Source organism: Melanostigma gelatinosum (assembly GCF_949748355.1).
Source record: "Melanostigma gelatinosum genome assembly, chromosome: 17".
Lineage (NCBI taxonomy): Eukaryota > Metazoa > Chordata > Actinopteri > Perciformes > Zoarcidae > Melanostigma > Melanostigma gelatinosum.
The window spans coordinates 15,329,365-15,354,170 of NC_136650.1; the positions used below are offsets into that span (position 1 = coordinate 15,329,365).

General features: G+C 42.3%; 2 protein-coding genes across 2 annotated transcripts; one reads left to right on the top strand and one right to left on the bottom strand.

The window, feature by feature from the left end:
- Positions 1 to 16,468, bottom strand: LOC306791172 (dynein axonemal heavy chain 3-like; the record flags this gene model as incomplete). The annotated part of the gene is given in 45 exon segments (XM_079287810.1): positions 1 to 498; positions 1,135 to 1,278; positions 1,368 to 1,524; positions 1,620 to 1,743; positions 1,831 to 2,010; positions 2,132 to 2,426; positions 2,517 to 2,620; positions 2,720 to 2,953; positions 3,044 to 3,173; positions 3,290 to 3,395; positions 3,520 to 3,620; positions 3,740 to 3,981; positions 4,093 to 4,204; positions 4,450 to 4,584; positions 4,697 to 4,916; positions 5,028 to 5,119; positions 5,256 to 5,432; positions 6,429 to 6,542; positions 6,691 to 6,799; positions 6,968 to 7,010; positions 7,013 to 7,165; positions 7,257 to 7,371; positions 7,464 to 7,574; positions 7,840 to 7,932; positions 8,109 to 8,310; positions 8,527 to 8,663; positions 8,767 to 8,946; positions 9,139 to 9,185; positions 9,188 to 9,251; positions 9,464 to 9,491; positions 11,108 to 11,194; positions 11,356 to 11,447; positions 11,593 to 11,804; positions 11,982 to 12,126; positions 12,235 to 12,388; positions 12,726 to 12,849; positions 13,021 to 13,205; positions 13,376 to 13,554; positions 13,648 to 13,753; positions 13,850 to 13,980; positions 14,105 to 14,284; positions 14,387 to 14,582; positions 15,272 to 15,397; positions 15,805 to 16,000; positions 16,327 to 16,468. Coding segments are annotated over 45 exon segments (6,702 nt in total).
- dazl (deleted in azoospermia-like) lies at positions 16,467 to 23,299 on the top strand (the record flags this gene model as incomplete). Its single annotated transcript, XM_079287811.1, has 9 exons — positions 16,467 to 16,499; positions 21,025 to 21,147; positions 21,264 to 21,355; positions 21,597 to 21,648; positions 21,742 to 21,808; positions 21,931 to 22,070; positions 22,523 to 22,603; positions 22,835 to 22,885; positions 23,255 to 23,299. The coding sequence occupies 9 exons, from the start codon at positions 16,467 to 16,469 to the stop codon at positions 23,297 to 23,299; spliced, it is 684 nt and encodes a 227-aa protein (XP_079143937.1).
- Positions 23,300 to 24,806: the final 1,507 nt, after the last annotated feature.

Genomic DNA, 24,806 nt, shown 5'->3' on the forward strand with positions numbered 1-24,806 from the left:
CTATCTCCCAGAGGTGGCTGCAAAAGTCTGTCTGCTGAACTTCATGATCACGCCACAAGGCCTACAGGACCAGCTTTTAGGGCTTGTAGCAGCCATTATCTGCTTCAGGTCATCACGCCAGTCCGACAAGCTGTAGTTCCTGGTCAACTCAATCTGGGACAGGACGTAACCATTCATGAAGGTGCCCAGCTTTGTGGCGCTTTGACGCCCCGAACCGCCAATGCCAACGAGCAGAAGGTGGCCATTGTCTTGTTTTAGCACACGGCAGATGCGGGAAATGTGCTCAATGGCAAATTTGAACATCACAAGGGACATTGGTGCCTTGTTGCAGCTGTTGAACTCATCCAGGTAGAACTCCATCACTTCTTGTAAGGCAGACAAGTCTGAGATTTCATCGTAGGCCTTAACATCGGAATCAGGCTTGGCATAGTCACCGAAGAACAAGTTACGGATGCTCTCGTCTGCTACCTTGCCATCTGGATTTAGATGGCTCAGGAGCTAGACAACAATAGAAGAGATTTAGGATTAAACACAGACACTATAGTTTTAAATCAAGACCGCAACACACTACACTAGATAAAGCAGCAGCCTCTCTCCCAATTTGTTTGTTTATTTAATCGGACTTTCTAAAAACAAACCTTGCGACTGCAGTGCTGCTTTGTACCCAGATAACTTCTTTACATTTGTGCTTCCCCACTAGCACATGGATGCAGAAGTAGTTATGAAGGACAAAATGTATCTAAGAGCAGAAACCCTTTACAAGGAGCTGTATTTAACATTCTGAACCTTAATATAGCAGCACACAACTATTTGCTCTCTAAAGAGATCGTTGAATAATGTCTACCTGAGCAGAAAACGTAGTCATTCTTCCTAAGTGTGTGTTATTATTCAAGCTTCTCCTTGCTTTGTTGACATAGTGGGGCCGACCGTGCATGCTTTTAGTGCATGTTAGTGCATGTGAGCATGACCCACCGGTTAGCAGTTAAGCGGCAACTAAAATGCTCCCAATCTCAGATTTGGCCCCTTTAAACTGATTTTGACCATAATCTACTAAACTGAAATTTAGTCATATTTGTTCATAATTTGTGAGAAAAAAAAATGCAGAGTGTTTGTGCGCACTTATCACATGTGTACCTTTTCCACACTCTGCTGAAAGAAGTTTGAGGTTCTCTCTTTTACGATGCCAAAGAATGTCTCCTTCTCTTTGTCGTCAATGAGGCGATCATAGAAAACACGATAGACCTCATGGATCCACAGGCGGATCAGTTTGTGTCCATCCTGACACGAATAGGACAACATACATGAGGATGAGATACATCAATTCAGAACAATTAAATGAAACATTTCACTGTTGTTTCCTCACTTGCCTGCATGTGTGTAAGTGGAGCCAAGAGCACACCCCGTATCACTCGAGAAAAGTCCCGCAGGTTGAAGATGTAGTGCGACTTAAGCGGGGTGGGGAGGAAGCTGTCCATGGTGTCCTTATAGACTGCCATGGTGGCCTGGACCATGATCTTTCCTAGCCTAGGACATAAGTCAAAATACAGTAAATCTTTCTGACAGACAATTTAAATCATTCAACCACTGGTTGACATTGTAATACATATTTGACAAGTTACCTGTAGAAAGAAGCATCAAAGCCTTTGTTGAAGTGCCAGTCAGCAATGGAGCCGAATACCTTGGTCAGTGTTTTATCATCAAAGGAATCAATTGAGATGATATTCAAGTGGCGGGTGAAGCGGCCTAGGATTTGAAACATTTTGTGAATTTCGCCAGCTGCTTTCTTTAATGGAATTACTAATACCAAATAAATCATTATTTCAAACATACTTGTAATGTCATTTTTCCCACCACCAGGAGGCCCCATTGCAGACATGAACAGCACGTCCACGATGTTTAGTTTGGAGGTGTCCTTCTTGTCATACCAGTGATGATGGTCAATCCACTGTCTTAACAGCTCAATTGGGGGTTGGGCGCCATATATTTCTTTCGCTGGCATGTTCAGATCATCTACGTAGAGGAGATAACGATAAGTCAAATTGTACATGAAAAGTGAATGACTATAAAGCACTCAATGATCTACTTTTAACCCAACAGAATGGGATTATGCTGTATCTGTGTCTATCTTTACCGACATAGACGATGCACTTCTTTCCCACAGGAGGTCCAAACACGCCCCTCCTTCTTCGGTCCAGCTTGGCCATGATGATGTCTTGGGTCTGATTCGCTGAGGTTCGGGCAGAGAAGTTGATACAGTTTGGTATGTACTGCTCTTTAGGCAGATTTACCAAGAAGCTTTTGATGATGACAGATTTGCCAGTGCCAGTGGGCCCAACAAACAGCATGGGTATTTCATGTGCCAGGTAGGTACGCAGGAAAAAAAGCTGACGTGCTGTCTCCATAGTTGGGATGATGAGGTCTGACACCTGGTAAGGTTAAGCAGAGTTTCAGTGAACATGGACATTCCCGGTGGCCTCTTTAGCAGCAGTTAACCTCTGTGATATAAACACACTCACATTGGCTGCAACTGGAATGACATTTTCTTCAATTGTGATAGAATGAGTCCATATATTCCACTGTCCTTGTCCATCCTTATGAAAGTAGTAGTCATAGACAGTGCCTGAAAAACAATAAGTAAACAACAGGCCTTTATAATGTCAAAGAAGCAGGTTTTTATTAAATTGGTATAGTAACGATATACGTAAATCTATTTTGTGACCTGTCTCAGGGAAGATGTTGTCCTTCTTGAGTTTGATAGTCTTAGGCCGAGGGTGCTCATCGTCCATGCCCATGATCAGACTGCGGTAGAAGACATCAAACTTCTTACGACAGTCCCCGGTGATGGTTCCACCCAAAGTCCATACAACCGCAAATAGGAACAGACTCTGCAGCCACCTGGTGATCTGCTGGCAGGACATTTGGGTGCCATCGACTCCTGACGCAGAGATTTCATCTGGGTATAGACAGGAATGTTAACACATACACTCATACTGATGATAAAGAAACATGTATAAATTGTTAATCGACTATAATTCTTACTAACCCATCAGGCAGGTGTACAACTTCATCAGACTGTAGGCTAAGTGAATGGGAGATGTTTGAACCACAAAACGACACTCCCTGTCTATGAAGTCCAGACAGGGTTTAACTAGCCAATCAAACAGGTCCACTATCTGTGGGACAAAAGGTCAACGAGGCAGGTATAAGACACATCATAGGACAGTAAAGGATAGAAATTGACTGTAATCAATGAGCAGATTCAGACAAATGCGTGTTTGTGATCCATCACCAGTTCTCTATGTTCACTGCTCAGGCTTTCAGGCAGTGTGTTCATGTAGGAATCTCTGAAAGGAGTCCAGCCCAGCTGCTGAGGATCCATGTAGATCATACCACACCTGTAGGCAGATGGTTACACTCAAAAACCCCAATACAGCAACTTTTAAACTTTCAAAATGTGTACTTTCTATATTTACACGGTATACTACAGTTGCTGGTGCAGCTTCTGTCTGTTCTACTTACCTACTGACGGTAGCTGGAGAGGCTTGCTCCAGGTCAGCAGATTCAAAGATCAGACTCATCTTGCTACTCATCTGGATAATCTCACCACTCATGAGACAAAGCTGGAGAGTGAACAAGACAGAGGCATCTTATTTAAAGGCTGTAAATCAGAGGGAAATCCTTTACAAAAACGATGAATGTCTGCATACAATTTCATTAAACGCATCAAAGTGGCCAGTACCTTCTTGTTGTCAGCCAGCACAGTATTCATGTTCTCAATCCAGACAGCATCAATGGGCCCATCAAAGATGATCCATTGTCGATTTTCTGAGGTGGAGATCGCCTGATCCCTGTAGGAGGTGGCCAGCACACCATCAGACCACTCATGGCTGACTTGATCAAAGCAGCCATACAGCTGGCCCATGGTGATGGCCTTGGGGTTGATAATGCAGTAATCCACAGCAAACTCCTCCATCAACTTGGCTGAAAAAGTGAAATGAGAGAGAATAAACTATTATAAATCAAAACAGCATCATATCTTTGCTAATGACTTGCTAGTTCAACTAAAAGATACATTTTCTCTGAAATACCAACCTTCACAAAGGTCTCCGAGGGCAGCAGCAAGAACTTTATATGCAGAAGTCTTTCCTCCGAGAGGGTCTCCTACTATCATGAAGCCATGGCGTACCATCATCATCTCATACACCTGTCCATCATCACAAATCACAGTCTGAGTCCATTCAAGTGTCAGAAGTATGCAGTTTGAACACAGTTGTATTGCTTGGCAACAGCTTTGGTCCATGTTTACTTCCTGTCAGCTTATGTCATTCAGGAAATAAACTAGGACACATTTGGAATGTTTATTTTTACAGCTGTGAAATGGTCAAAAACAACAAGCCAAACATCTTTTATGAGTCCTAAGTATTGCAAAGAATTAGTCCTCATTGGTACCTGAATAATTTTGCCAATGAACCATGGAACAGACTGGAGGTTGAGCTTAGCAACGTTGTCATTAAGAGCCTTGAGGAGAAGATCATAGTCTGGTTTTGGAAGAACTACGCCAGGGAATAAGTCAGAGATGATATCCTGTGGGCAGCAGAGGGAGAATTTAACTGAATCATTTGTAAACCAATTGATTCCATGCACAGAAAAACCAAATACTAGAAATTACAATTGTATTTGCGTCAAAATCTGTCACCTGAAACAGTGGCACATCCTGTGCCAGAAACTTGGCCATGTTAACGTCCATCAGCGCTCTAAGCAACAGCACACTCTCATTCTCCTCGGGGTACGTCAGCTTCAGATTCCCCGCTGCAGTCAGCACAGACTTCACAGCTCGCATACCATAGTCATAGTGGTGCTGGGAGGACAACTGCTCGGAAGACAAGCGGTAGGTGGCCACAATCTTCTGGGACAGGCTGGAATTTGAGATGTATGAGGCTTGGTGAAGGAACCAACCGGGAGCTAAATCTAGCCCCCAAAAATATACTTCATAAAATGATTTTGTCCAGGACATCATTCACACTTACCTGCGAGAGTCAATGAAGCCCATGGAGTATAATGAGATTTCACCAATGAGACCATAGTCTGGCACCATCATAGCCACTGTACGGAAAAGAGCCTACAAGACAAGAGTGATGGGTGTACAGTTCCAGCATCTTATTCTCTCTTTAGTTTTCCCCCATTTTTTTCTCATCATCAGATTCTGCTCTGTTGAGTAATGTTTAAGACTATGCTATAGTGCTAAAGGGATGTACCTTTAGGTTGTCAGGGAGCTCAGCCCTGCCAGCATAGCCAGGGTTCATGGTGATGAACACAGAGCAGGTTGGGTTGAGTAACAGCTCTGTCCCCTCAAACAGGAAGGTCTTCATATTCTTGGCAATGGCCTGTTGTATGCAGTGGACCTGCTGAGCCACCACGGAGAGAACCTCCACCTGTGCAACACACGCAAACACTGACTGACTGATTTTGTGAACAAATTTGTAAAACGCATTAATGCTTTAATCAGACACAATCATTGGAATGCATTGTGACTGAGAAATAACAATATATAATATTCATCATCATCATCAGGCCATCATAAGCATAATCTCTATTTGTTATATATCTCTATATTTACGAATTTTAAGATGCAAACGAGCCATATTGAAATGGTTGTAATTCACTCCTAAGCTTACATTTTGCAGTCTAACTATTCTCCTCAAGTGGGAGCTGTTAGCTGTGAAGTAGCTTTTCTTTGCATTCAAACAGCAAACAGCACGTAGACAACATAAGTGCAGGCGTGTTTGCCATTTTATTGCTTGGATACAAAACATGTAGATGTAATTCAAGGTGCCCTTTTACATGGTGCATTGTTTGCAATAGAAGATGAGAGAGCACAAGACAGGATATGAAATAATGGACATTCTGATATATAAAAAGGTGCTTGTACTTGACTCTATGTTAAAAATGAAGCCAGTGCAATGCAGAGTTATAATCTGCAATTTCACATTTTTTTCAGAAACCTCTAGCAGCAGTGTTTTGTATGTGTTGCAATCCGTTAATCAACCTCTGTTTAGACATTTTAAAGAGTACTAAAATAATCCAATTAACTTGGTATAAAATCAAAAGCAGTGTCTCTGTAACCTGCCGAGTTGCTAATGATCTAGATTTAGCTTGGTGTCTGTGGTTGAGGAAAACAGGTCTTAGTTATTATTGATTTGAAATCTATAATGAATCTTAACTTGATTCTTTATGCGAGAGGCCAAACAGACCATTCAAGTTTCATCATCAACATTTTAACAATAACACAAACCAATACTAAACCGAATAGTAATATTTGTTCATGAAACTTGAGCTACAATTCAGTTAGAGCAGATAAGAGTATTTGAGTCATTTGATTTCACAGACATACACAGATTTCACCAGTATAACAAAGGTCGTGTACTCACGTCAATACGATTGAACTCATCAAAGCAGGCCCAAGCTCCGGACTGTGCCAGTCCTTTGAAGAACTTACTCATGGCCTTGTAGTCCAGACCATCGGAGCAGTTGAACACCACACACTAAGACGAGATGAGAGGAGATGAAATACGGGAAATTGCAGAAATTTGCAGGTGTGCAGAAAGAACAGATGCAGTATTATAGTCAGTATTAAGAAAAAAAACAAATAAAATGCAGATCAGTGTTTTACTGAAATACATTTTGGTGTACCTGTTTTGCCAAAGCTTTTGCCAGATCCTTTATGGTCTCAGTCTTGCCAGTGCCGGCAGGACCCTCAGGAGCTCCCCCCAAGTTTAACTTCAAAGCCCCCATCAGAGTTCTGGTATAGCAGTTATTTCAAAAAGTATTTGAAAAAATAAAAGAACTCCACATCTTTCAACATCAACTTGAGAACAGTATGTTAGAATCACATTGTTACTGTGATATTGTATTTTGCAGCTCTCCATCCATAAGATGAGGATAAGGGATCACATAGACTGTAAGTTACCTGTAGCAGCGGTCAGTAAGCGGTGTAATGACAAGACGGGGGAATTGCCCAGATATTCATAGCCATATTTCAAGTAAGTGGTGATCATGCGCAGCATCACTTCTCCATCCTCCCAGAAGTAATGCAGCTGAGAAATCCACGCAAAGTCATTCAGAGAGGAGATGCGGTCCTCTGCCAGTTTTGCCACAACATCTCGAGCTAGTAGAGGGAAAGAGCGTGAGATGTTCTCTGCAAGCTAAATGTAATCAAGAGATCATATTTGATCCATTTAAGAGAACAGCTGTCTTACCATGAACATCTATAACGGTGAGAGCACCAAGGGTCATCCTTGCCCCTCCTGGCAGCTTCCCACGCACCAGCTCCACAATGTCAGCAATCTGAGCGTTGCACTTCTCCACATAGGCCTTTAGGTGGAATGGAATATCAGTCGGCAGGTTAGACTACAGTCAACTAGAAGTTGTCTCTCTTTGTGTTAGTTAGCAGAGGATGTACTGACTGGCAGTGAGTTGGTCTGTATGGCTTCAGATACTTCACTAGTCCAAAAGATGGAGGAGGCACAAATGACAACTTGGCCAGGCCACTGCAACACCCACTTCTTCCTGGGCAACTACAGCACAAACAGACAAAATATTACACAGTAAAGAAAATGTTTTTACACTGTTTATATCTATCTGAACCCAAATAAATGGGAATAATTATAATTATTTGTATTTTATCATCCTACTTTTAATACTGCTCCAAAGAACTAATGGATGGTTTAATAAAAATAATAATAATTAAACCCACTCCCCAGTTTAGCCATGACTTGTCTGCATCTATTGTCAGTCAAGTTTATCATAGATTAAAAAAAACACAGTAATATACCCAAATACCTCTGTGTACTGCATCATTCCTTCATGGATGAAGTGTTGAACACTCCTCTGCATTAGGTTCTCCACCTGCAGCAGCCATTTCTCTACCATACCCTAAAAATCAAACAGAAACAGTCCACCACATACTTCCAACATGTTATGTCCAACAAAGTTACATTTGTGAAGCAATATAAGAATATAAAATAGGTATGATACATACATATATATGAATTTAATGTCAACATATATAATACAACTATGACACGCTGTATAAAAGCACTGCTCTATACCTTGGCTTGAGCTGGATAAATCTTTTCTGTGAAGCTCACGGTCTCCTTCTCTGAGCTGATCATGCCAATGATCTCCACGTCCTCAGTGAACTCCAGTTTGGCGATGCCCTCAAAGCACTTTTTCAGGTGAGGCTGCACACACCTTGGGTCTTTAGTTTGTGAGAGGATCTCCAGCAGCTCGTTGTTGGACAGGAAGAAGAACCTGGAAATATGATGAAGATGAAGAGGAGAGACGAAACATAACAACCGCTTGACAAGACTCTTAAAAAGAATGTTAATATAATGGCTCACTGTGGCATGTGTCTGTAATGTTTTGTCGATACAACTGAAGTGTTCTCCTTTGCAAGTAGATTTTTAACCTCCCTGTAAGTCAAAGCTATTATAATGTACTATTAGGGATAGTACTAGTGGTCCAAACCTTGGGAAATAGAGCCTCTTCTTTTCCAGGTAGGTATTGAGGCCTTTTTGAATGTGATCTAGATACTCATTGGACTCCTGTAGCCGTGCCAGCATGTTAGGCTGAGCTGTAGCCACCAGCACATGGGTATCCTTAACCTGGACCAGCGAAAAAAACACAAAGGCACCATGGTGAAGCATTGTGCGTGAGACTCGATTCTCGCAAACCGTCACAAGAAGTTGTGTTTCAAGAGAACCTTACCGCCGTAGCGATGATGTCCTTCCAGTAGCTGTCCACAATGGCAAACTCGCGTCCCTCCTCAGGCATCTGGGCAATGATGTCCTCAGAGCTGAAGATGGGTTCAAGGTAGAGCCAAGTAGCTTGACACTTCAACATGGGGTCTAGGATGTCCTGCAGACTCAGCAACTTGTCCTCCCAAAGCTGGGTAGGAGAGTGACGGTGAGAATAACAGATAAATAGCAACAACAAGGTATTGTTGTGTCTCATAGATAAAAGTAAAGTATGTATAGTTTACAAAATAAATGACTAAAAACAAGAAGCCCAAAAAAGGAAAAATAAGATAATCTAGTCCATGAAATATATTTGGATCCAGAAGATTACTGTGATTTATATGCTTATATTATCTTGCATTCCTAAAACTGGTTGTTTGAAGTATTTTATGTCTTAATAATGTGGTCATCAAGAAGCACTTGGATGTCATCCACTGCTGACACGATATTGGTACCCTATGATGAAATATAAACTTTATTTAATACAAGTTGATGTCAATGTTCTGTGTGGAAATTCATGGCTAGAGTTTAAGACAGTGACGGCAACGTAACCAACATGTCAATTTCTCGTAACATTTCAACATTGAAGATGTAATACGTCACAATGGCAGTCCACTTGTGGTACGTATGTATGTGAAAGTATGTGATTATATATGCGTTTGTCATACTGTATCTCTGTACGGCTTGAAAGAGAAGGTGAGACATGTTTTCATCCCAGTCTTCTGTGTAGGGGTCGTCGGGATCTGGTGTGACATTTAGAGTGCAGTGGACGTGGTCCAGGGGAGTTCTGTATGGGAAAAGCTGAGTGATTTTTGGTTTGAGAATGTTGAACCAATATTGGATGGCAGGGGTCTGGGGGCCAGTTTGGAGACAGCGTAGCCAGTAAACTTCTTCGTCTGTGGGGGACACTGTCTCTGTAATGGGAGCAAGGGAGAGAATGCGTACTGGCATGGACAACGTACTAGTTGGTGGGTTGGACGAGACATGGACACCGTCTTGGTTCATCCAGATGATCAGATTGAGGCGAGTCATCAGATCGCGTCCTAGCAGGTTGACAGGGCAGTTTGGAGCAGAGAGAAAGCTGTGCATGAGGGTTGCATCTTGAAATGTGATGGGGAGAGGGGCGGTGTAACATTGTCGAACTGGAGTGCCAGAGACTCCCACCACTGACACAAACCGGTCCGACAACGGTTGCGTAGTCATCACACTCGAATAGGTGGCTCCAGTATCGACGAGGAAGGTGTGATCCTGTCCATTTACTGAGCACCTGATTAAGGGTTCGCTGGTGAGGCCGAAATGTAGAGTGTGTGACGCCAGTGATTGAGGGGCGTGTCAATAGGGAGGACTGTTGTAACCTCCGGGCCATTGTTGTTGGCTACTTGCCTGTGTGGCATGGGCCCCGCCTTGGGGACCATGTCCCTCGTCCCAAGGAGCCTGATGGGCCCCTTGCTGTGGTCTTTGTCCGTCATAGCCATGTCCGCCTCCTCCTCTGGAGTATTGTCCTCTTCCTCTCTGTGTCTGCTGTGGCGCTGCCCTGCAGTGTCTTGCGAAGTGTCCCGGTTTCCCACAGTTGTAGCAGAAATAGGACGCTTCTCTGCCTCCAGGCTCTCCTCTTCTTCTGGCTCCTCCTCTTCCACCCCATTGGCCCTGAGGGACCCATGGGCGTGACTGTTCACCGCCTGCTGACATCATAGCCATCATGGCCTCCAGTGTGACAGAGGGAGTAGGTGCCGTTGGAGGTGGTTTATTTGTGACAGAAGTATTATGTCCAGCAGTTAAACGTGCACGGACCTAAAAAGTTCACTCTGTAGGAGTGAATGAAAAGCTAAAAGGCGCTTAGACAGAGTGCGCATGCGTTCATATATTAGGTCCTCCTTTTGGAGCCTATTGGTCAAAGCAAAGTAGAGGCGGATTTGTTTCTAGCATTCAAATGGCCTGATGGAGCACTGAGCATCTCCGCCCACACTGGCTCACGTCCGGGATCCGCCTTCTCTGGAACGTCAGTGTGTGTGAGATGTTGATTCAGCAGCATATTGTTATGTTCGGCCAACTAGATAAGCTAGGCGCTAGATATGCATGGGCGCCTCTTTCTATCTCTAAGATGGAGCAGGCAGTTGAGACTGCTTCTCTGTAAGACTATGTGACATTTAACTGGGGCAAAAGCTATCCTTCAGAGTTCTAGTAATTTCCACTTTGTTCAGGCGAGTGCGAGAGTGCCCCACCTGGCGTTTTTGACCTTCGTGTACTAGAACTCACATATCCGCGTATAGGCTGTGTTTAACATTGAATGAATGTTTATTTTTATTTACAACCGGAGCTCAGCCCATTCACTTGTCATCTTCTTCATGGATTTTTCCAGAGAGTACTCCTTACTGGCCGACGCTCCAATATCTTCCAACCTAGGACAGAAGTAAAACTACAATTATTCAATTCTAATCAATTGAATATTTCCATCAGGGTCACTTTTCCTGACAAGCCATGGTTTTCCTTCTAACACAGTACATTCATCTTGCTCCTTGCATGTATTCCAACACAGTGTAATGTCAGTAGAGTGTCTTACTGTTTAGAGAACTTGGAAAGCCCCAGGTCCAACATGTTCAGCAGTGAGCTGCTCACATCCGGTTTGACAGCAAAGCCCAAGATGCTGCTAATCTGTAGACAGACAAAGGTGTCGTAAATTATTCACATCAGCTTCATGGATCACAGGGGACGCCGGACACTCGGTCCTCACTAAGTGAATCTGACACGGGATTTCTAACAGATGATCGAACAAAACTAAAACATAAATTCAGCTGACCGCCTCCCAGTGACGGTCTTTGATGGCGGGGTTACAGATGGTGGTGAGGATGGCTAGGTGCGGCTTGAACTCTACTATCTTTTTCTTGAAGATTCTGGCCATCCGACAAGGCCCAAGAAGATGAGAGAAAGACTTAGTCAGTTTATGCATGGTTCTCCACATTGTGTCAAGGTCATCAGAGATTTTCTCAGCATCCAGGTGAAGGAAAGGACCTAGAAGTTAAATGACAAGCAAAGTACAGCAATGTGAAAACAGCTGTGCATCCTGCTTGCACTGGCTGTTTGCCAGTAGTCGTTATTTGTGCCAGAATATTTTTTAATGCAGTCCCACAGTAGCGATGAGAAACTGAAAACAAAATGGGCGTTATTTTCACAGTGTGAGTCACATACCATTCATCCACTCTTCTGACATGCTCTGAAAGTTTAGTGCTGTGCTCCAGAGCTGTTCATATAGCTGTTTGTCAGCTATCAGGGTTTGGAGCAAAGAGAACTGTTCCTGTTCCCTCTCCAACAAAGTCTGCTCATTGTTGATATCCTGTAGAATATCAGTGGTTTAAACATATTCCATGTTGCTTTAGCATCTTAGCTTAGAAATCAAAAGCATAACCATGTGCATATTTATGGTATCTGAAACATCTTTTACCTCTTGTTCAGTGATAGCAGCCTCCAGGTTGTCAGTGATTTGAGTGAGATTTCTCATGTTGTTCTTCATCTCCTCCATATCATACACGTCCTTCTTCTCAAAGGCTCGTATCTCCTCGTCCACATCATGCAGCCTTTGGTGAAACGCTGATACCCTGAGATAATCAAATGGAGGTAACAGTTGTTATTTCAGTTGTTGGCTTTGGAGACACTATAGTTAGTGTGGTGCATCACAGAAGACACACTTTCTGAACAGTTAGGGAAAGATTCTGGGATTCTGAAAGCAGTTGTTGCTACAGATGTCAGTGACTTTTAGCCTAATGTAAAGGGATGATTTAAAATCTTAGTTTGAATTCACTGCAATTCTTGGAGCCAAACTGTTCTCATGTAGGACGCTCTTTGGTGCCTTGGTAAAGCAGAGGAGGGACCAACCATTGGTAAACATCACATTCAGCTGTGGGTGTTGACAGAGTGTGAAAAGTGTTTATTAACCTTGTTTGGAGACCGTCCTGAGCCTGTTCTGTCATGGTGGCCAGATGAGTCTCGCTGTTTTCAAGCTCAGTAAGGATCTGATCGTCCCAATGGAAAACACGGGAGTTCAGCCCCAAGTCATCAGCTAGAATAAGAAAGAAAACAATAGCCAAACTAATTGTGGATGGGGCCTAAGTTTAGTTACACAGATAAAAGAAAAGAAAGAAATGTCATCTACTGAATGGTGCTATTTGTGTAGATTACATGTCATTTCTTTTGACTGTAATTGCAAAATACCATGAGAGGTTTCACATACAGGGTAGAGTGGCATAGTCCAGGAGGAAGCTGAGGCGGTATCTCGCCTCATCAATCTCATCTATCAGCTTGTGAATGGTCACATCCCTGGTTTTTTGAATGTACTGGTTGAGAGACACCAACTCCTGTGTGGTTTCTGGGGTGCTTCTGATGGTCTCAGAAATCTCCTGATACTTTTGACAGATCCTGGGAAAGAATGGTTGATATTCGCTCTCTTAAATCTTACAATTTTAGGAAACATTTAGCTGATTTGCTGTTTAAAGTCAACAGAGAAAAAAGAATAGATGTTGAATTTATCCGACACTTTCTGCTGTTCATATTAGAAAGGTTTAAGGAGGCGGACAGTTTCCCCTCACCCCTTATTAAGCTCCCGGTTCTCCTCCACTTCAAACATGATGATCTTGTCTTTCAGTCCCTCCGCACGGTCACACAGGTCATCATTCAGCTTGCCAGCATACAGACAAAACATGGACAAGGGCACCGTGGCATGCAGTGAGGCAATCTCCTTCCGTAAGTGATTAAAGCACTCAATTTCCTGAGGATGGAAAAGGGGGAGAGAGGACTTGGTAGACAGCAAAGAGCAATTGAAAACAGAAACTGTTCAGTGTAGATTTTAGATGGAAATTACCTTTCTGAAGCCTTCCAACGAGTGCTTTTCTTTGAGGAAAACTGAGATTTCCTGCTTTGCTGTACGGTCCAGTAGATTGCTGTATTTCTGATATACGCTCAAATACCTGAAGAATGAGATGTAGTGTTAGCGGCTCCTCTACACTTGCTAGTAAATCAGAGTACCGGTAGTTGAAAGGCATAAATTCAACATGTGTCGTTACTTCTTAGGTCCCACGGTGTTCTTGTTGAAGACGTCTTTGGCTTTGTTGATTAGGTTTGTAACCAGCGACTCGTCGGGGCCGACGGTCCGTAGGTACAAGTTCTTTATATCGGGAAAGAGGTGACATTCCACCTGGCAAAGGCATTTCAGTCGCACATTATATTCGTTGCTGTATCAAAGCAGAAGCAGCACTGTATATTGTTTATTCTAAAAACAAAAGAATATCAAAGCTTGGAGTGCTAAGGGAATACTGTACCCTCGGGAGCTTCTCGGCACTCTTGATGATTTCCATGAAGCCTCTGTGGATGAGCTCCCAACATTCCTGAAAGCTTGGACTAAAGTCAATGTGAGGCTCATTCACCTGTAGCTCAACCAGCAGCACCTGAGACTGAACATACTTCATCTCATCAAACACCTCGCCAAAGTCATTGCCGTCCTGAAGAACACAGAAAGAGTCGATTTGGGGACTGTTCGCTCGCAATTTCAAAGACGATCATAACGTGCATAAAAATGCAACAACTACAAATGTTGTCCAAACCTCATGTAAAGTGAAGAAATATAACAGGGCCTGTAATGATTCTACAACCAAGCTTCGGAGCTGCAATGACATGAGAGCAGCCATACAGCTGAAGAACTCCTTGACGCTAACTGGAGCCTCCTGCTCACTCTGGGGTAAGAGGGGCACCCACAGGTCCTTGGAGGTGTCAATGAGTGCAGCACAACAAGGCAGCCAACTGAAAGAAGATGATTGGGAGTTCAGTTTGAGCTATTTTGTGTTAGTCTCTCTGGTACAATGGTCTCTCTGCTGTAATCATAATCCGCTTCCAAGAGCATGTGTGATAATAACATACCTGAAGTGCTTTCTGCACAGTTTTCTGTTTTAAATCCACGGTGTCTACTGAATAAAAGCTCTGCTGACTGCACAGTTACTGCAGTTATTATTTGCTTTATTTATTACCATTTACACAACCCCATAGAGACAAAATAATGCCCTCTGGATTCAGAGGTATGGTATGTGAGACTCAGACACTGCAGAATAATGGTATCCAAGCAGGGGCAAATTACTAACATGGAAATAAACAAAAAGAAGCTAGCTTCTACAAATTACAGTGGCTCGTATTTCAGGGCTGCTACATGGTCTAACAGGCTATACAACAGTCACACAACAAAGGATGCAATGGAATCCTAAAGTGAGGCAGTGTGTAAAGCAAACCCCTGAAAGGCCGCCTGGCTCTGACAAAGTGGACATGGTGGTAATATGAGACTGCACCTACAACAGGATTAGCTCTCTTGGTTGTGTACGTAGATCTACAAGCCAATGAAAGGACTTACCGGTACTACATAATTAAGTCTGTACATCACATTATGGTCTCACTGAAAGACTGGCTGGTTTGACACAGTCTGGCAAGTTGGCAGTACTCACTTTTGGACCAGTTCATCTCTCGTGGTTTGGCACCGTCTCTGGATAAACTCTTCAAACTCAGATGGCAGGAGGGGGAGGCTGGTGGAGAAAAGGTCTTCCAGTCCAATAAATCTCAAGGATGAGAAGCTGAAATAAGATTTGATCTATTTATTTGACTTTGTATCTATTATACCATTAGATGTACACATGCATGCAAACATACTTTTACCTACATAAACTCAGATACAGAATCCAAAGTAAATAGCTTGTGCAGGAGAAAGCTGAAGGCTTTCTACAAAGACCTCTCCTAAAAACATTTTTATTTAAATGCAGAGTTGCTGTTTTGTGAAATTAAAATTTACACATTGTTCATCCTCTTTGTTCAAATATATATATATATATATATATATATATATATATATATATATATAGAGCCACATTACTGGAACATTAAGGAAGCTGAAGTTTAGACTGTTTAGTAGGATTTGAATGGATATGTAAAAATATAATCTAACTCTCACTGAATGCACCGCAAAGGCACACTTCTGTATTACCCGTTTAGCCAGACATCCTGTAGTCGGACCATCATGTGACTGACAGCAAACAGATGTTGGCTTTGCCACGTGTGGACCTCCTTGTAACTAGTTGCCCAAGGCACCGGCCCACGGATCACCCTCCTGGTAAAAGGCTTGGGGATGCTGGATATGGACAGTCTCTGGCACTCAGATGGGTCCATCAGAATGTAGTCCACTGTCAAGGAACCACATGGAAGACAAAATAGATTGAACAGATTGTCATTTTCAAGGCAAGTGAAATATTAATGAACAAAAGCACCAACTAGAGGGACTATTTTTTCAAACCCATATGGGCACATGTATTAAAGAATCCTTATTTGTTGTGTTTAATGTGCAAACAGATACATAGATAGCAGCAGACATGAAGAAAAGCTGAAGCTGACATCTGAGTTTGTTTTGGTCAGACAGTCTATAAAAGCAATGTTAAAGTGATACTGGCATATGCCTAGACATTCCAAATAAAGCAGTACTGTCATTAAAGAACACTTTATTGTTTTATACCTATGCTCTGCTTGAGGCTGAGGTTATACTCTATTTTGACCTCTTCTTCCATGTTTGCCCTCATAATCTTGAGGTGTTTACTCATATCCTCAGTTTCGGGAGGCAGCAGGCGCATGATGTTCATCATCTGCTGGGGTGGCATGGGTTCCAGTACAGAGCTGGGGACACCATTGGTGATATAGTATACATACCGCTGTGTGAGAAAAGTTAAGATCAATAATGTGCCAAAGAAGTGACTCAAAAGATTCTAATCAGCAACTGACACGTTCATTACTGAATCAACTGATACTTGCTTCCAGGTCTCTCTGCGTAGGTTCTGTCTGCATGGCCCTCGTCTTCTCCTCTTGGCTGTGCATGACGTCCAGCTGCTCTTGAGGACTCATGGGCCGGCTGCTGGGAGTGCCAACATTTCTTGGTCTAGGCTCTGGCCTACGTGAGAGTAAAGCCTGAGAAGATGTATCCCTGTGAAAGCAGGAACAAGTCAGATAAAGTGCTTCAAGAAAAAGAACATTATAACAAAAATAAGCTATTGCTGAAATGTGTCGCTTTAAGGGAATAATAACCTTCTTCTTAGTGTTATTCTTTGTCTCCCTCCAGATGGGGTTGATGCTAAAAGCCTGATTAAGATCAAAATCCATTCTGAGAAGTTTCCAGAGCACATTTGAAATTATAACAAGATTAAATAAAAGGAAAGAACATTGCAAACATAGACAGTTTCAGACAAGCTTCCCTTCGTCACAAAGAGCTGGGTTTCAGCATAAAAAGGATACAAGGCCCTGCTGGTTTTTCCAAGTATTGGCGTCTGTGCTGGAGTTTATTAATCTTTAAATTCTGGGCCCGGGGACTGTAGTTATTTCCAATAGACTCACTGAGAGTACGGTGGTGACGCAGCTCTTTAAAGGGCCTTGCTAGTGTCCGAGAAGTGGTCTGGAGAGTGGTCTGGAGAATGGGTGGGTAACTGTTCCTCAAGAGAATCTGGGGTCAAATAACAACTTGAATGATAAGATGATGTATGGTAGCATGAAGGTTCATGCGTTCTCTAAAGCACTTGTTTATATGACACAGTGATATTCTTACTTCTGAATACACTTCTGATGATTCTGCCGTCGTGGGCAAAGGTGGGGGGAAAGGATATCCTCTGCTCTGACTCATGTTGAAGATAGAGTCATCCTCCATCTGTAGTACAGACAAAAGTCGTAAATGTTAAAACACAAACAAACAAACCCTGTGTTGTACAATGACAATAAACAAACCTTGTAACCTAACCACTTTTGCTTGACTTTAATTTGCACACTAAATGAAAATGAAATGTGATATAAGCGTTGTTTATTCAAAAGCTATTAGTGCACACTATTTTTTTTTATTACACTATTTCACGTCTTTTTATATGATAAATGCGTGCGTTTAATTATGCCTTGACAGTTGGTGCATAGCAATGGAGTGGTCTCGTGTGACGTCACAGTTTAGCTGTCGGCCATGTTGGAGTACACACAAAGCCACTGGCATGCACGGCTGAGTCGCATAACCTATCGGTGGTGAACTTTTGTGCTGTCTTTGGTTGTGGCAGCAGAGCTGATAGAGACAATAAATCATTCTTTCGTTTGCCAGCGGTCATTACACATCAAGGAAATGACACGAAGGAGCTATCCAAGCGACGTCGCGAGAAATGGCTGTCACGCATCTCTCGAGATATAAAGGAATGGAATTTGGCGTACACTAGAGTATGTGCGGATCACTTTATAAGTGGTCAGTGATTTTATTTACAAATTCGTTTGTGAACAGTATTTAATAAAGGAAATATAAATTAAACTTGGACATGAGAAGGTTACCGAAGCTTCATCGGCCCGTGACAGCAGACATATATATATATATATATATATATATATATATATATATATATATATATATATATATATATATATATATATATATATATATATATATATATGTATATATGTATATATGTGTGGGGGGGATGAAGTTAGGAGTTAGTTGAAAGTGAATTCCTACACACACGCACACAATGACATGCACGTACAATGTAAACAAACACACGTGTCTGTTTGCGCTGAGTAAACATTGAATATTGCTAAATATCGGACCAGATCTGTATATATTTACTCTTCCAATGACGATATGAGAATTGTCGACGACCGTTGCTTTTAACGTCTCGGACCCATCCACTGACAAACTGATTAGAAGCGTCGAGCCCTTTGTAGCACTCCAGCTCGTCTTTTGTGTAAGGACTGGGGGTGTTCACGAGATACGTGTAGATGTTGCCGTAGTTTACCGATGGAAGATAAGTAGGATCGGCACTGAAACGATCTGCACTCATCGTATAGGGATCCAAGTTACCAATAACCTTCAATTTGGCCAGGTAGCGAACCTTTGATGCACTATCCAGTGATTCAAAGTATTGTATTTTCGCCGCACTTCCTTGTTTACGCGCCGCCATGTAGGATCTGTATGTACTCCAACATGGCCGACCGACCTCGTAACTAAGGAGATCGTGACGTCGGTGAGACCACTCCATCGGTGGTGAACTTTTGTGCCGTCTTTGGTTGTGTGCATTTCAGAATCAGCCCATATATCAACATTTCTCAACGAAACTGCAAACCTAGACAGATAGGGTCTCCTTTAGGACGGTATAAAATACAATATAAAGCAGTCCATTAAGATAGTTAAATATTCAGCTACATGAGGACGTATTAAACGTATTTTCAACAGAAAAGAAACGTTACCTCCTCAGCGGTTTGCCTTTCCATCTTGTTGCTGAAAGACACCGTTGTAACCGACCGTTAATATCATTTTAGACCGTTACCTTCTATCAGCCGCTCTGCTTCTCCTCTGCTTCTCCTTCCAGCGCTCGCGCTCGCCTGTAGAGACTAGTCCGGACGGGAACGCGCAGCTTGGGGCAGAATCAGCGGAATCTATTTGAGGACGCTGATTGGCTAAATTGTATGTCACACGTTTATATCTTTAATCAGCAATTGGCTAAACCTGCTTCATAGACCCGCTTCTTTTGAGCAGTTTCGTCAGCGCCCCAGCCAGCTGAGACGTGCACACGCGTGACAACACGGGTTAGATAGTCATGTGCACTAGGCGTGGTTTCCGCAATTGTGAGGTGGTTGTTGTTGGGCAGAAGAAGCGCCCGTGGAAGTGCATCTGGCTAACTTATTATTTTGAAAATTATTTTAGATATGGTAAGTTCCAGCCACACTTGTCATGTGTACTTTCACTACACTGTTGAACATGTCGCTCTGTTTAATTGAAGCCGTGTGTTGTAGACTTAATTAATCGACGTGCTCGCTGAGTACCTCGCTGTGCTAACATTAGCGTTAGCTCGCGAGCTAGCTAGCTTAATTAGCAACATTCGCCGTGTGAACCGAAAAAGGCGCACTAGCTGCTGGGAGCTAATGTTAGCTGGGTATGTTATATTAAAAATGAGCTAGCAATAACTGACATTAACTGTCTGTCGACTTTTTTTATGCTAATCGTGTTGCTGCTCCACCCTTGGATATGTATATGTGTGTGTGTATGTATATGTATATATATATATATATATATATATATTACATATACACGATAAATGTAATTTTGCCCCTGATATCACATGGAGAGGGGCAAAAAATGCCCCCGAACTTTCTAAACGAATAAATAAATGGAGCGCTTCTTAATCAGACCTGTGACTGCGGTCAACTCAGCAAACACTTACACTTTAGTGCACCTAACGTTATATGCTGAAATTCACGGTAAACTCATTCAAACGGCGCAGATCGGGAGCGAGCGAAGGACTTTGAAAGTTAAACGGAAAGATTAATGTCAGACAACATCCGGTTTCTTCAGACGAACATCTGGTTTTCAGAATAAGATGCCAACAAAGTATACATATTGCATAATGGAAATTAGATTAAATGAATTATATTCACATTAAGTATAAAACATGCTACCTGCATCTCGTGAGTTAAAGGTAAAATACATGTAAATTGTGCGTAAAGTGTCTTTATTCTTTGATTTTAGGGTTGCTGGAAATGAATAATACCTGACTGGCAGTCAATTAAGATATTTTACGAAGTAAAAACTCTGAACTGAATTTGTACCTTCAAATTTTTTTAATTTTTAAGGTGCTATAAAAATGTTTTTCTCAAAAATTCCACACAATGACCGATGCATAGGTTCAGGACAAAAATGGGTAATATCACAATATTTGAGGTGCTACAAAAATATCTTCCTCAATAATTTCATACACTGACTGATGTATATGTAATCAAGGCATCGTTGACTTAATAATTAACACAATTGAATATGATTGTCTGATTTGTTTGTTAAAAAAAATCGAAGAAAACACTTTGAATCTGTAGACTACTGCCTAATAGTCTTATTATTGCCATTTGATGACAATTGCTCATATATTGTAAGCCTAAATATGTATATTTATTATTTTTGAACAAAGGTTAAATGTTATTTCACAAGTTTCAAAAAGTGCCCCCCAAAAAATATGTAAATTTCCTACCCTTCATATACACATATATAACTCTCCACAGAACCCCCCCCCCCCCCCCCCCCCACATCATAATGATCTTGTAGATATTTGTACTTCACCAATAGGTATTCATTGAAGTGTAATCACTGAACAACTGTATGACAGTGGTGTGGTGTTTTCCTACCTACTCAATAATTCAAACAATCCATTGTCAGGATGTCCAGAAGCCCAGGAGCAGCAACCAGACTTCTCCCTCCCTGAAGTTGTCCAATGGCTACATTCTTCCTGAGGGCAAACTGACGCCCAATGCCCTGTTTGTTGGTGGGATTGACATGAAGGTAAAGATCAGATGTGTTTCGTTCATATATTCCACCTGGTAAAAAAAAAAAAGTTTTATTCTACTGTAAATTAGAATTTCAATGCCCGAGCACCTGTGAATGTTTCTGATCTTCAGGTGGACGAAAATGAAATGCGGGACTTCTTTGCGAGATATGGTCCTGTTAAGGAAGTAAAAATTATCACATATCGTGGAGGGATCTGCAAAGGGTGAGCAAATGAACAACTATGCATTTGTGTGTTATTGTGCTGCATTCATGTGACCTGCAGTGAGTTATTCATGAAGCATGAACACATCTAGTCCTTTTTCTCAGAGAGTATGTACTCCCGTATTCGTCTGTTAACTTGTGTGTGGGTGTAAACTTGGGCGGTTGTTTATTTGCATATCAGTTTTAGGAATATTCATTAGCTTATTTCATAACTTGGTCTGACTTCTCTTGTGTCTTCCTAGGTACGGGTTTGTGTACTTCGATGACGATGTCAACATTCAGTCAATCGTTGAGGTGAGTGGATGTCTGTCAGACTGCTGTTCTCATGCTTTTTGTCTCCAACTGAGTAATATTTCCTGTGTTCATATTTGTTTTTTGTTTTTATAGCAACAGATCAGTTTTAAGGGTCGGAAACTCAAGCTGGGCCCTGCCATCATGAAAGAAAGGAGCTCTCGTATGTATTCCGATACACTAAAGAAGAACTGGATGTTTGGTTGGCAGTGAAAATATAAGATCTCCCCACTAAATGTATTTTCAAGCTGTTGTCATGTTTGTGTCATCTTTTTCTTCATCTAGGGTCCATGCCGTCCTGTCTGGTGGGCCCGGCTCCCTGGATGGGCCCCAATCAGTACTTCTACTGCGGCTGCTTCTCACCCATGGGGGGGGGTATGGCACAACCTTCGCCCATCCTCAATGGAGGCAGCCCCTACAATCAGGTAACACACACGCATAGCCAAGCTATCAAGAATGTCCCTACGGCAGGCAGGAAGTAAACGCACTGTGTGGCATTTGTAATGCTGTCACACACACACCTTTCTGTTAAACCATGTGAAATGAAATACATCTTAACTTTCGCTGAGGGGAAGTTTGCTCATTGTCACAGCCAAGAATAGAGGTGCAAGCTGGAGAACAATCTATCAATTTACTTTCAATTTACCAGAAAAGATATCTCAAACATAAAGTTGGCTATGGCATGATTAACGTAATTGCTAATAATATCTAAGTCGGTGAATTATTCAGACAACACCGACTGTCAAAGTCATTAGCAGTTAAATTGCAATCCTTGCAGGGACACTTTACTTAACAGTTACTTATTGCTGCAGGCTTTAATCAGTTTCATGATTTTAAATATGCGATTTAACATCTAATGTTCTGTCTCCCTTAGCAGCCGTACTCTTACCCCAACTTTGGAGGTGTCATGATCCCACAGATGCCGACGAACTACGCACAGAATGCCTACACCTACCAGGTACACGCACATACACAGTTAGACAAATTAGTTAACAGCATCCCGTGCAAGGTCTCCGAGGCATTACATATATTCTGCTGAATGCGAGATGAAGGGTTCAGCCTGGTTTAGAATCACCTGTTCCTGCTTGCCCCTCACGCAACACCCCCCCTCCCAATCTCCCATGGAGGCGAATCTGGCTTTGTCTGTTGCCATCTGTTGCACTGCTGACCCATCTTCCCCCACACACAGTACACTCCCCCTCACTGGATGGCGGACGAGTGGACACGGCCTGTCAATCAGGTGACTCTTTTGTAGATGTCAGCATAATTAAGTTTCAAAGCAACGCAAATCACTTCTCATTTGAGATCCTCGTGAGGCCAGTGGGAGGAAAACGTTGATGGAGGCTTTAAAAATCCATGGGATTAAGTGGAATGTTGTATTATTTAATAGTGTTCATGGCAAGAAATTGTCCTCAGACTGCAATGTCCATGCAGGCCACTAGGTGGTGTCGTATGCCCACTGTTCACATCCTGAAGAACAGACTGCACCAACAATGAGTTCTTAGAATGATAAAAGAGCCTGCTTTATGGCAGCTGTTTATGTCTTTGAAACATCTCTGTGAGTGTTCTCAATAATCTCTTTGTGATGTTATGTCAATGTCTCTTCCAGAGCTTTGTTGACTGCGGAGTCCAGACGGTGATGACTGTGCTGTAGCCACTGAGCCAGGTAAGAATGACTTCAAACATACCAGGGATACGCAAGTATCCTTTTGCCCCCCAAATTAACGTGTATAAGTTATGTTTAAACGTGGGAAAACCTGCTAAAAATAGGTGATGGACCCCGTTCCCATTGCTAATAGTCAATAGATCTCTTCAAACTCTGCCGACTAATTTGGAACGATGTTGGAGCGAAACAAAGAGCCCCAAATAAAGGTAGAAAATAAGCTTGTCCACCCGGGTGTCATGTTTTCATCACTGTAGTTCGGTGCTGGAGGCGATAAATCGTTGTGACTACTGCCGAGCTTTTCCCACTAAAGACAAAATAAATATGTTCGTGGGTGTTGGTGAGTTTGTCTGTTGGGAAGGGGGCTGAGGTAACAATGTGCCACGGAGGACCAAGCGTACACCCAGTTTCTCCAGAAGAAGGTAGTTAATCAGCAGTGAAGAGAAACCTGCATTCTGTCAGCTCCGTTGCACATGGTTGATCATCTTTAGCTGCTTCACAATTCTTTGCTCTTGCTAATAGTTTTTATCTGGCAAACACAGCTTTTAAAATAGACTAATCCTGGTATGGTGTGTGATTGAATGAGGGCGCTGTTGTTAACCTGTGATGTGTTTTCTGTCCTCTGCCCCCCTTTTCGATGCACGCTACAGTGAGACGAAATGCAGACGGGATGACATCTTGATGTTCCGGGTGGCTGGAAGCAACCCAACGGCTCTCCCTGCTTCCTGAGCGATGCCTCCCCTCCCTCAATTTCTTGAGACCCATTTTAACACCAGACTGCAAGAGCTCTCCACTTTAACTGTACTAGTTTTATCACTTTGACCACGGCGGGTATGGACCACTGTTGTGTGGTCAGACCGCTTTTAACCCACATGGATCACAGTGACAGTCACACAGGGAGAGCAGAGCACTCTCACCACACCAGCTGTTTGTTGGTGTTATTTTCCTTTATTTATCCTAAAAGAAAATACTTTTAAGCTCACCCTTTGTGCCTATTTATGTTTTATTATTTATTTTTGTGATTATTTTACGTTTGGTTGGTTGGGGCTTTTTTAGCCTCTGCAGGGGCACTGTGTACATCAAAGGTACATTTATAAATGTATATATTGTAACAATGTCTTGACAGCAGTCTTGTTCCAGCAGTCGGAGTAGAATGCTACTTTAATTCCAGTTCAGATTTAATGCTCCTCTGATTAAGAAATTTCCATTAACTCGTATACTACAGTATAAGGACACTTGGTCATTCCATTCATTTCAAGCACTCATTTATTTCGTACTCTATCCTATTTAATTGGGTGTCGATTGAGGCACTAAATGAACAGCAATGTTGTCGCATTGTTGCGCCTCATCAGTATCACTGACTTCTTGTCTTGGTCATACACCAGACTTATTTTAGTTGAGTTCCACCGAGCACACCGATCATCTGCGTGTTGCGTTTCCAAACCGTCCCATCCTGTGACTGGGTGTCTCCAATAGATCACACACTCGAGTAAAATCA